The sequence below is a fragment of the Stegodyphus dumicola genome, chromosome 9 (genome assembly GCF_044657685.1).
Source record: "Stegodyphus dumicola isolate Sdum_Otavi_A_Nest chromosome 9, ASM4465768v1".
In the NCBI taxonomy this organism is placed as follows: domain Eukaryota; kingdom Metazoa; phylum Arthropoda; class Arachnida; order Araneae; family Eresidae; genus Stegodyphus; species Stegodyphus dumicola.
Genome location: NC_140776.1, coordinates 94713553 through 94727260, shown reverse-complemented (window position 1 = coordinate 94727260; position 13708 = coordinate 94713553). Strand labels below are relative to the sequence as shown.

Genomic DNA, 13708 nt, shown 5'->3' with positions numbered 1-13708 from the left:
CCCCTGAACTCTCCTTATATCATATTACACTGGGATAAAAAAACACAACACTGTATGAAAAAAAAAAAAAAAAAAGAAGCTTTGAAGGAAGGAACAGATTTCATTAAAAGACACTTAATATACTATTAAAATAGTGTATTTTGCAACTAAAAGCAGCTCAAACGTCATTTAAATCTTATATAAACACTTTTAATCTCGGCAAAAATTTACTTACTAAAGTTTTCATCAAGCATTTTATTACAATACGATTGGAAATCTGTAAAATCAGACTGCCTCAGACGTCTTTTTGGCTTTTTCCAAACTTTATTTTCTGAAAAAAAAAAAAAAAAAAAAAAAGAGGTAGCTTTATTTTTTGCCCCTACAAACTGGTCACAAAATTTTTTGTCACTTGGTATAAATTAGCTTAGAATTTAAGATATTTTGCTTTCTTACATTCTTTAATGACATAAATGTCATCTTAATAAATGTAAGTTTATGAAAATAGAGACTAAAATATACATAATAAAGGCTGTTTAAATACAGGTCTACATGACAGATCAAAAAACCTGTGCCACTCAGAGAGTTAATTAGCAATCAGTAAATCCAGTAAATGAAGCAATTAATGAAAGTATGGTATGATGCTATAAAGAGAAATAAGAACAGTTAATCACAACTTTGGACTCCTTATTTACAACTGAGCATATAGCCAATGTGTCATCCCCAAGCGCAACCATCAGCCTCTTCCAGCAAACATTTAATTTGTTTATAGATTGACTGCACCTATACCTAAATGACTAAATATATTCATCCTTCTGTTTGAGCACAGATATCTTGAAGTTAGTGAGAAGTCCTCCGTGTTCTACTTTATTTGAATATCATAAAAAATATACAGCCTTCAGCTAGAATTTGAAACAGGGACGTCACTGTCTGCAGATAAACACTCTTGTGCTGTGTTAATGAAATTAGTATTGAAAGATAATCATTTGTTCAAAGCTCTAAGGCACAGGCTCAACCTTAGAGCATGGCTATTTTTGTCTAAGAATTACATTTTGCTAGTATGCATAGCAGAATAACAGTCAGCTTCTACTAACAACAGTATTTTCCATTGTATTTTATAATATCAATCTAACAGACACTTTATTTTAAACCTAAACAAATATTTAATGGTATTTTTTGGCCTGTTAAATATTAAGTTTTTATTATTTCATCAATCTGCAAAAGGTAAGGGATGCCTCTACTGCAGACTTTCTAAAGGCAAACTAGCCTTATAGTCATGTTACACATGGGAACAACTATAAAAAAGTATCATGCAGCTGGCCTATTACAAGCACAGCTGTACTATTATCTGCTTAGCCACTATGGGTCGTATTTTTAATGCTGCAGACAATAATCCGAATTTGATGCCAGTCACATCTGTAGTTTAAAATTAATATTTAAATTCATGGAAAAAGTCAAAATTGTTACAAAAATGTGTAAACACCCTCTCTCTCTCTACATATATTCTTACAGACATTACAAAAAAATATTCTAGGCCAGGGTTTCTTGAACTTTTTGGTGTGGGGGCCCCATAAGCACTGTGCAAATGCGACACACACATGAACGAAACTGTCAGTTTCTTCCCTTGTAATGCTATTGCAGTTTTAGGACATGAACTCTAATTTTTAAAGTAGAGTTATTAAAAAAAAATGCATCAAAACATTTTCGCTTTTTCTTTGTATTGTCTTATCTTTATCTATTTTCAAATATGTTATGTAAAAATAATTGGTAATTGTAAAATTATTATAATAAGTTAAATATCAAAATTGGTAAAATTTTTGGCGACCCTCTACTGCAGGTCCCGCGACCCCAATTGGGGATGGGTTCCACGGTTTAAGAAACTGCGTTCTAGGCCATATATATAGGACCTTGCTGGTCACAGGGTTAAGAAAGTACATATAAGTGCATCTTGAAACACAGCCAAGAAATTAAGGCAATACATGTACATAAATCAAGATATGAAGTACCAGGGGCATTAAAATCAAGAAAACACAATTTTCTCGTGTCAGTTTTGGAAAATTTGGGCTTTTTTAGCAAAACTCTGTGCCGGTCAGAGGGTTAACAAAACAAAAGTATAGTCAATGGAATACCAGTGATCATAGGGCAGCAATATAACCATATTAAGAATGCATCTTCATTGCTGGCTTTGCTGCAGTAAATTTTAATGCTTGCAATGTTCTTGAAGAGTATAAATTCATTTGTTTTACTCATGAAAGTAAGATGAATAATAAGGTTGGCCTTGCTTTTTTTGTTTTTGTTTTTGAAGATAAACAAGAAAGAGACTTCATACAGTACAAGATTAATGATAAAATGTTTCTTTTCCAGCTGAGTTGATAAGATTTAAATCTGCTGTGAAATGGATTCAAAATTCTTGTAGTGGTTTGAGATCAATGTGCATTTTTATACACAATGATTCTCTTTCTTTGCTATAATTATTACAGAAAATTAGTGTTTTAGAGAAACTTGCCATTGATTGCTAAGTTATTATTAAGACCTTGCAAGATCTTGATATTGACATTCATTTGCTTACTTTCATAGACAATTTAAATTTGAAAATTACAGGGCTAATGATCAATCCCAAACAATCAAAAATTCAATGTTATTAACAATAGATTTTAAAAAGGATAGAAATTTAGCACACACTTCCTGTTATTTGTCAATAATTTCAATACGCTGAATTTGTGATTAAAAATTTAGGAACATACATACTATACATACATACGGTGATTAAAATAACTAAATTTTCAATGCATATTTAGAACTGGATATTTAAATTAAAAAATTAGAAGATTTTCATTAATTCTAATTTTCGTTAAATGAAATTTACCTTTAGCTATGTAATATTGTAATACAGCTCTAAAAGCTAGACTTCTTTCTCGATATGAAAGCATTTCCTCAGACAATGAAACCCATTCTGATCTTGTTGCATGTGAACCAAGCCTCAAACCAGAAATACATGGATACCAACATATGGAATCTTTACAAGCAGCTTTCACACAAAATTTTGCAGTATTGCTCACTGGAAAATCTAGGTATAAAATTTACAAAGATATCAGTTTTCCCCCCCCCTCAAGTTCATAAAAAAAGAAAATGATCAAAACTATAATAACTAAATTAGTAAAATAGTACTATGTCTAAATTTAACCCTCCATGTATGGCTTCAGCAATCTGAGCGGGATTATCAAATTGGACCTACTATGGTTCATGTCAAGATTTTTTTCTTTGATTTTAATACAAATTTTAATAAAAAGTACTTTCACATTTGATTATCATACTTATTTTTATGACAGCAGGAAGCTATTATGATTTCATGCTTAGGAACTCTTAGACATCGATTGACAAAAGCTTTTTTTTCTGCTTCAAAATTTAGAAGACATAAATTTCAGAAATCTAATGAAATGCATTTTGTTGACAGGAATTGAATAATAAATTTTATGAATGTGATTACAGGAATTTACACAAAAAGCCTTAAAAATAAATTCAAAGTTAAATAATTTGAAATTTTATTCTAATAGCTTTCATTACATTTTTCACTGAAATAAAGTACATCAATTAATATAATTTATTTAGTTCAGCCAAGACAGACGTTCTGAGAGTTCATGCTTTCAATTTTATCTTACTTTGGTAACATACTATAATATTAAACATGTAGCACAAGTTCAGGATTTGTATATTCAGAACCAGCAATGCTAATACAATTAAAAAAAGGTCTATATTACACAGTTGCAATGCTTGAAAAAAATTCTAACACTTAAGATAAGTTCCAATAATTAAAGAAGGCATATTTTAATCAGCCTTTTGCCATTAGAGGGGATAGGGGGAAATTAGTTGTAATAGCTTTCAAATGTTTGAGATGCTAAAATATGCTATCTATATCCTGTATAATTTTAGCCAGGGCTAATAAGAAATATATTTCAGGGATTTTAGAATAGTAACTATGCAATTACAATGTTATGAAATCAATATTTAAATTTTTAATTTAAATGATAAAATTACATGGAAGACTTAAAAATCCCAAGAAAAGTATTTTACTTAAATAATGTACCATTGAAATTGCATTTTTTTTATAAGTGTAATAAGAACTTTAGATAAATATTAAATTAAGAAATATATTTAAAATTAGTAAAATAAAATAGTATTTTAAAAAGCAAGAAATTAATAACACAGCATAAAAATAAGCCTATGAGCATATTAGAAGACACTTATTACATTCACAAACTGAATATTATGAAACTAAATAATTCTGGATATGACTTATTTAAGTTATATAAGTTCTTTTATTATAGGTTGTTGAATGAATATGGCCAATAAAATATTTGTTTACTATCTGTGGACTGAACTCAGTGATACAAAACCTTAAATCTAAATGCTTAAAAACAGAAATTTTTATCACTTTTAAAAGTTCATCTGATAAATGCATACAAATTTTAATGAAAAACATCAGTAAAATTGACATCAAATCAATTCCAGACATAAATTTTAGTTACACATTTCTGAAAGAAATATATGCATGGAAAATAATGCACACATATTTATATAAATAAACTTCCATTATTAAATAAGAATATTACTTAATACATAGTTTTTAGGTAAATGATTAAAGAATTTTACTTGTAATATTTATTTTATTATAACAGCATCCCACACAAACAAATGCTTTTAATTCATCCATTTGAGAGAAGATGCTCATCATATCCTGCATAAGATTTCCACAGCAGTGCAGACCAACCATTAAAACAGGATTCAAATGGGATTTGTTAAAAGATCCTAAATAGTAATAAAATGCATACAATAATTCAGAAGAAAATACAAGTACTAGATGCAGTTCATTTTTTTAAAGACACCTTGGTTGTAGCATTTTAATCACATCATTGTTATATAATAAGAATCTCTTTTCAAATAAAAAAAAAAATTGTTTATCTTTAATAATTTTATTTTTCTCCTAAAAAAAACAAATCTATTGTAAAATCTTATCATACCTACATCTTTTACATTCATTACATAAATCATGAAATTCACTTATGTGAGTTATGAAATAGATTAATAGAATAATGATATCATATATTACAAATTTTTAGCAGTCACAGCTGTAGTATAATCAGTGTATTATACACAATTGATAACATACAGTAAACTTCAATATATTTGGACTTAAAATATCAATAATATTCTCTTTGAATTCTCAACAGAATTAATATATGATTTCATATCAAGTATTCAAGAAATCAGGTAAAAAGCTATAATAACTTGTCAAATAGTACTTCAATAAATAAATATTTATGTACTTATTAAAATTCAACAAATAAATACTCATACATTTATATGCATGCATTTCAACAGATTCCAATAACATCAAAAATAGAAACCAGGAGGTCATCCTTGGGAAGCAATTGCCACTAAAAGTTCACTGTGCTAAATGTAATTTACTTCTATAATTTTGTATTATATAGTTAGTTATTTTTCATAGTAAGTTGGCCCGTTTATTTCTCTCGGCACAGAAATTCCTAAGGGTTCATACATTTATCACAGTTTGGAGACTCGTCAAGGATTTTGGTACACAAATTTATTTTCTGGTCTTTAATACCAGCATTTATGAATATTGTAAACAAATTATTATTATTGTTAAATTATTTCCTTCAAATTGAAAAAAAAAATAAATCTGAAAGCTTTCAGATTTCATATTACACCCAAACGGGTGTTTTTTCATTTACATACACGTATGCATTTTGAGAGCACTTGGACTAATGTTCTTTTGGCCTAAAAATATTTAAAAACAGCCTATCTTTAGATTTCCCAATAGACATTCTCATACACTGGAGATAAAAATGTTTTTCTATCTTGCTTTGAAATCAGTGAGTCTGTTAATAAAAAATTCGTTAAAAATATATGAAAATTTTTTAAACACATATAAAATATGAAATACACAATAAAACAAACTCAAAATTCAGCCTTCTAAATGTTCATATTCAAGTGGAGGACTGCATTATTCAAAACTTGATGGTTCTAGGTACTGTTGTTTTTTCATAATGCGAAAAACAAGCATACATTCATGTAAATTTCAGACTTTTAGAGTGATCCAACACAAAATCCCGTTTTGAGACTAATAGCCCTTCTGGGCTAACTTTCCTTTGTTCTAAAAATTAAGAATGAAAAAGATGCAAAATGAGTTAGAATATTTTATATTATAAATACCAGTCTTTTATTTATTTGACTGCTAAGAGTTTACCATTTGCACAGGTTGAAATTTTACAGCTACAAGTAAGATCTTTGTTATAGGCATTCCATAAAGCAGTTCTAACCTCAGAAAGACAAACGGCAGAATTTTCAACTTTCAGCGTTATATGATACAATGCTTTGTTACAGGGATCTGGAAAAGAAAAAAAAAAAAAAAATATTAAACAGTATCTTCTTGTACACAAAAATATCATTCTTGTGTCAGATTCTACTTATAAAATATAATGAGCATATTAGATAAATAAGACTAGTATACAATATGAAACGTTATAAGGAGGAGGAGAAAAGAATGAAACAAGTTTTTTTACATGCTAATTAAACACAAAGTTCATATAAAATTAGTCACAAATAAAAGCAATTTTGAATTAAGTTAATTTTCATAAAAAATATTTGCATTAAAAATGTTTCAAGAAATATATGCACATAAACACATGTGAGGTTTTTTAATAAAAAATTTAATAAAAAGAGACCAAACTCTTTAAAACTGTGTGCCAATATTTGAAGATGATGCACTCCAGCCACTGTACACATCTTGCAGCATATCTAAGCAACATATCACATTTTGCTAGGTTCCAAGCTATGCACCAGTTGTTGAGTAACTACTGATTGAATGAAATCATGCATAAGCCGCTCATTGGATTACTGAAAAAGCAAAGATGAAGGGGCTGGAAGAACAATGCATCTGTGTAAAATTTTGCATAAGACTGAGAAAACTTTAACAGAAACATTCCAAGAGCTTCATTAATGGTGCTTAATATAAGAATGACTGCATGAACCAACTGTAGTGCTATGATTGGTTTCAGAGATTTAAGGAGGTCAGAAATTTGGTTGTGAATATTCAAGGACCGAACAACCTTTCATGTCAACAGACAATTGACAGAGTGTGCATGCTGCTGAAGAAAAATCATTGTTTAACTGCCCTTGAGGTTACTGAAGAAATGTAGGATCTTTGCTATGTTCAGAATATGAATATTCTGGTCAAAATTCTGGACTAGAATATTAATGATATGGACTAATAATAATTAATGATATGGATTTTGGTTGAAATCTATTCAAGAACTGCTTGCAAATGCAAATGTAGATGATAACTTCCTCAAGAACATAGAAACAAATTATCGGATGGGGGTATACAGATATGATGCAGATATGAAGAGACAGTCTTCAGAACTGGTAGGGAAAGGGTTCTTTGACTAAAGAAAGCATGGATGACTTGCTCAAATATCAAGGTAACAATGGTTGTGTTTTTGAATGAAACAATAATAAGCACTATGAATTTCTACCATGTGGTCAAACAGTAAATGAGGATTTCTACCAGAGAATTCTAATACAACTGAGAGATGCTGTGCATAGGAAGAGGCCTAAACTGCTATGAAATCAGTCAAGATGATGCATCATGACAACACTCCAGCTCATGCATTGTTCCTTGCTCCCAATTATCTAATTAAAATAGTGCATTTCCATTGTGCTCCACAAAGTCTATTCTCCAGATTTGACCCCAGTAGACATTTTTCTCATTTCCAAACTTAAAATTCTTTTGAAAGGACTTTGTTTCCAAACCACAGAAAAAAATTCATGAAAAATGTTACACATAAAAAAAAAAAAAAAAAAAGGTTTCCAACAGGTACTCTAAAAGTAGAAATGATGGCAGTGGTGTTTTGACATTAGACAGAAGCACTTTGAAGGGAATAATGATTAAAAGTTTGTAAAATAAACAATAAAGCAAGAACAGCAAATGTTGGGTCTTTTTCTAAGCAGTCCTCATATATATGATACATATATATACATCCTTTACAAAACAAAACTATATAGCAAACTACATACATTTATCCACTAAAAAAAATATTATTATTTACAGCTTTCTTATTCATACAGAACACAGGATAGAAATATTAAAGAAAAAAATACTGTAAAATATCACACTGTAAGAAACATACTGTGTATCATATGGTTTTTGTGTGTACTTTGGCTATTAAAAATTTTACATCAATGGCATCAAATAACATGCATCTATTATATCAAATTACACTGCATATCTTACTATCATATTACAAATGACACTGCTTACAATTTTTATTCTATATAAGATGCACACTGTGCTTCCTCTTCTGTCCCTATATACTCCTACTTCACCACACATACATGAATATTTCCACAAAAGTATTAGTTGCTGCTCTGACTTAGCTTGTCAAATTACTTGTCATTTTTATTATTGTATATTTCAATAAATTAGTATTGTTATTTAATTTTCAATTTTTATATATACTGATTTAATGTTTATACTTGTCTGCAAGCCTGGATCTTTCCATCCTTTTTCTTATTGAATTTATCAAGGGCATGAATGAGATTTACTGTATCCTGCTTGATACAATGATGCATCTGAAAACTTACAACTCAAGTATTAGTTATCCTCAAGGAATTCTTCTGTTACTGATTAAAAGAGAACACATTTTTTCAAAAACTAGAAAGCCATTTTACATTGAAATTCAGATCAATAGTTACCTTGATTATCATTCACAGATTAAAATGATATAGTTTCCCCCCATTTATTGTGCACAGTAATATGAAGATAAGCATTAAAAATAAAAACATCATAGACATTTTATTCACCCACCTTGGGTCTAAAGTTTTATTTAATTGTTTTAGGAAAGAATAATTTCATTAATTTGAACAACACAGCAGGATAATATTACTACTCTTCAAAAATCAAAGTGAGGTGTTACGTTCATCCACATTTACTGAAACAGTTTAACAAACATAAGGTATATAGCAATTGAAGATGATTACCATCTTTAAGTCGAGACACAGCAGCCTCAGTATATGCAGGCACTGAATCAAGACCTATACATTTTACACCACAATTATGGTGAAGTGCTTGATCAAGATAACCCTGTTAAAAAGAGCACAAAAACTATTTTTGAATCAGCACAGGAAAAGACAAAATAACACATAACAATTTAATAATATGTGATGAATGCTACATTACACAAAGGCAATTTACTATTTTTTTTTTTTTTTTCTTCTCAGTTAAAGAAAACATCAGCTATTAGTAATTAACCCTAAAGGATTTTAACATAACTGAAGCTCTTTTTTATTCAAGATAAATTCATAATTTTTATTCAAGATAATCATTCTTGTGCACATAAATTTGTTCATTATTCTTTAAAGATATGTAGATATGAAACTAAATTATGCTCAAAGTCCATCTCACAGAAAATGGTTAAAAACTATGAGGGCATCAGAAACTATCCAAAATGTAAAGGTCTAATAAAAATCATTACCATGAAACATAATCTGTCAGTGATAACAACAATAGTACTTTAATATCCTATATCTGATTTCAAGAGATGCATGAGAATTAAGCAAAATATGACAAATATGAAGAGCACATTAGGTATTTTTTATCTTCCCTCAATAGCTGTTCTTTATTGCTACCATTCTCAATGCAAAATCATCACTACTACAATTAAATTTTTTTGAGACAATTTGTGATGTACAGCATTATTGTAGTCTAATGTTAATTTTCTAGTTTGTCTACAGTAATGCAATGAATTACATCTTTCACCATCAGAATGAGATTTATGAAGTCATACAAATTGTAACTGCAATGGACATCCAAATGCATTAAGTTTTTAAAAATATAAAATATATTCCAAGTCTTATCATTAAGAATCCAAAAGGCCTTACAAATCTGCTGCTTTAAGTCCATTTTGTTCCATCAGTAGTTAATATCAGTGCTACTCTCAGATGTTTTGGGTCTGCTATTTCTATATCTCAGCATATAAGAAATCCCTTGAACTATTACTACTTTTTATCTTATAGTTCTTCCTGAAATACCATGCAGTATTTTTTTTAACTAATTTGAATTGTGAATTCAGAACTTCTGCATCAAGCTCTAATTTTTGTAATATAATTTCCCATTAATACAGTACAAAGTCCGTAATCCAGACGTCCATTATCCGGACCTCAAAACCACAAACTTATGTATGCACATTTAATGCTCATGTCGGCTACACACATGCAGAAAGCCAGTAAAGCATGTACACATGCGCACTTCCGATAGTGAAGAAAGTAACAGATGTTATTGAGAATGAAAAAATTTCGATTGGCGAGTTAGTCGGCATTCTCGACACAGCAATTACAGGATTTGAACAGTGGAACTTTGTAACTGAACAAGAAATTAGGTCTGTTTATAGAAGAGAGAATTAAAGAGAAAGTATTAGCACAAAAAACGACGCAACTTAAACAACTTACATTGAAAGAAATGTTTAACAAAGTAAACAAATAAATAATAAGCTTTTATTCTTTTGTAAATTTTGATACCCTTTAGATCATAATTGCTCTTTATACCATAAATTACGGTTTTGTATTTTTAATTGTATAATTTCTGCATGCCATCTTACCAGATTTAAATTGATGATCTATGATCCGGAAAAACACCTAATCCAGAATCACCAAAGTCCCGACAAGTTCAGATTATGGACTTTGTACTGTACTATAGTTATTTTTCCACAATAGGTTATAAACGAAAACAGAATCCCAAAATGCATTCTGAATACGCTATTGAGACTGAAAAGATATAAACTACAGAAGAAAATTTCACTAAAATTATATTATAATGTGATTATCAATAAATGTAAAGAATTACACATATACATATAATAGCATGCTTTATACAAAAGCAAAATATTGATTACTCAAAAGCAATGATAAAGAGGAAAATTTAGTAAAAATATTTTAAATTAAGGCAATATATATATATAATGCTTAAAGTCTCTATAATACAAAATATATTAAATTTTGTTATTCTGGAAAACAATACGGACAAAGCTACTATGTACATTACGAAAAAAATGGAACAGTTCTATATCTCCCATTCTACTGGACTGATTGACAAAATTAAAATTGTGTTCTTCATGTCTCGAAAGCACGACTTAGGATAGATATTAGATTTATGTATACCACCATTCTAATATAGGTATTTTGACACAAAATTGGACTTTTTTGAAATAACATACTAATTTTTTAACACATTTGGATTTTATGACTCAAATTATGCCAAACTACCAAGTTTTGTAAAAATGGCATGAGTAGTTTTTAAAAAATTAGCTCCTCAATGTTAATTGCATTTGGTAGATATTTATTAATACCTCTTTTTTATGAAATGTTTTTGATTCTTCCTTTTGCATTTCAAAATTTAAGTTCATTCCAAATAAAATTCACCCATTTTTTTATGATTTATTTTTAAAATTTGTATTTTTAAGTAAATTTTATAAATTTTTCGAAAAAAATTTTGAATTATAACCTATAAAATTTTTACCACCATCTTAAAATAGGCGTATTTCTAAACATACCTGCAAAAAAATAGAGTTTTTTATTCAAACCTTTGTAAGATATACACGAATTTACATATTTTTGCATTTTGAAATTTGGCATCTTTTTTCTTTTTTTTTTTTTTTTGAACGATAATACAGTCAAAAGTCCTTAATCCGGACTCGTCGGGACTTCGGCGATTCCGGATTATAGATCATCAGTTTAAATCTGGTAAGATGGCATGCAGAAATTATAAAATTAAAAATATGAAACCGTAATTTATAAAACAAAAAACAATTATAATCTAAAAGGTATCAAAATTTACAAAAAAAAAAAAGCTTAATATTTATTTGTTTACTTTATTAAACATTTCTTTCAATGTAAGTTTTTTAAGTTGCTTTGTTTTTTATGTGATAATACATTCTCTTTAATTCTATAAACAGACATAATTTCTTGTTCAGTTACAAAGTTCCGCTGTTCAAGTCCTATAATTGCTGTGTCTACCGACTAATTCGTCAATTGAAATTTTTTCATTTTCAATAACCTCTGTCACTTTCTTCGCTATCAGAAGCAAAATAATGACGAGGAATTTGATTTAAATCATATCAAAGACGGAGTACATCAAGATGAAATACTACATTTAGTAAAGAATTATAAGCCAAATAAAATAAAAACATCTGCCCTGAAGATAAGGATTGTGCTGACAGATCAACTTCCAATTCATTGCGCGCCGCGGCGTTAAAGATAAACAAAGGATATGCCTTTATCCATTTTTTGCAGCAATTCCACTTTTTGTTTAATGAACTTCAAAATATACTTTCGCTTTGTAGATCCTTTACATATTAATAAATATATATCAGAAATTCTATTTGACATAATCGAAAGTTCAAGCTTACTTTTATAAAATTGCTCTAACAGTCTGCAAAAAATAATAAGCCGGATCCAATTCAAAGATTAAGGAACAACACAATCTGCAACATTAACTGAAATAGATAATTAGATAATTTTAACTTAGCTTACCGCCCGTTATACATTAAACGCGCACTCGTAAACGTATTTTGTGCACGCGCACAAGCATATTCGCAGCCGTAAAGGTTTTACACGCATGCGCAGAAAGTTTGTAGCTTTGAGGTCCGGATTATAGATCATTCCGGATTATGGGTGTCCGAATTAACGACTTTTGACTGTAATGCCAAATGTGGTTTATGGATTTGGTTACAGTGAAATGCCACAGCTATTTTTAACCTTAAATTTCAAATAAATTTTTACGGAGAAGTAATTACATGAAAGTTTTTCCCTCAATGATACGTAATAAATATTTATTAATACCATATTAATACCATATGAAAAACTTTTTTTTTTAAAATTACAGATGATATTATTCAAATTTTTAACTTTTTTTCAAATTTCTTTCTTTTTTCCTTTTTTTAAAAAAATTTTGTAAGAGTAAATTTTTACCTTCACTGTGTTACCGTCTGCTACTTTAATTTCATTTAAATTGAATTGTCTAAAACTGAGAAAGTTTGTTTGATGTTCATTTTCACAATGTTTTTAAGCAAGCAGGACATTGAGAGTTTGGGTCGTGTCCCAGCTTTAAAAAATATATACATACATATAAATTTTTACATTAAACCTCTTAGAAAGAATGTTTTAAGTAATATTTATCTCTTGTGTTGTAGATTATATTAAAAACATGTTCTTTAATATAGAAATTATTACGCTTAAAAACTCTAAAATACAGTCAAAAGTCTTTAATCCAAACGTCCATAATCCAGACCTCAAAGCTACAAACTTTCTGCGCATGCGCATAATACCTTTACGCATGCACATATGCATTTATGCATGTTCATAATATGTTTATGCATGCGCGTTTAATGTACAACGGCTGGTATAAGCTAAGCTAAAATTATCTAATTATTTATTTGGTGGTCGTGTGCTTAATGCATGATATAATTAAAGAAAAGAAGAGTAGACAATCTCCTATAACAAAAGAATATATTAAGTACTAAATTACAATTTAAATTACATTGCAGAGATCAACGCAGAGCTTGAAACAGTTCATGCTACCGTTGCGTACAGTTGTCTCACGAGAAGTCTGAGTGAGTAATGACGTCGCTTTGCTGCTCCGATTAAGAACTGGATTTTACAC

At 29.1% G+C, this 13708-nt stretch overlaps 1 protein-coding gene across 4 annotated transcripts in view; it reads right to left on the bottom strand.

The window, feature by feature from the left end:
• The window catches only part of LOC118197926 (methyltransferase-like protein 25B), a 32067-nt gene that overhangs the window by 7531 nt on the left and 10828 nt on the right, over positions 1–13708 (bottom strand). For 3 of the 4 annotated variants that reach the window (XM_035369492.2, XM_035369493.2, XM_035369495.2), the window contains 5 exons: positions 9034–9136; positions 6242–6382; positions 4627–4782; positions 2843–3043; positions 215–310 (listed from right to left, as the gene is read on the bottom strand). In XM_035369492.2, the coding sequence (XP_035225383.1) occupies positions 215–310; positions 2843–3043; positions 4627–4782; positions 6242–6382; positions 9034–9136 (697 nt within the window). The remainder of the gene's footprint in view (positions 1–214; positions 311–2842; positions 3044–4626; positions 4783–6241; positions 6383–9033; positions 9137–13708) is intronic. The other variant, XM_035369494.2, reaches the window with a different exon arrangement.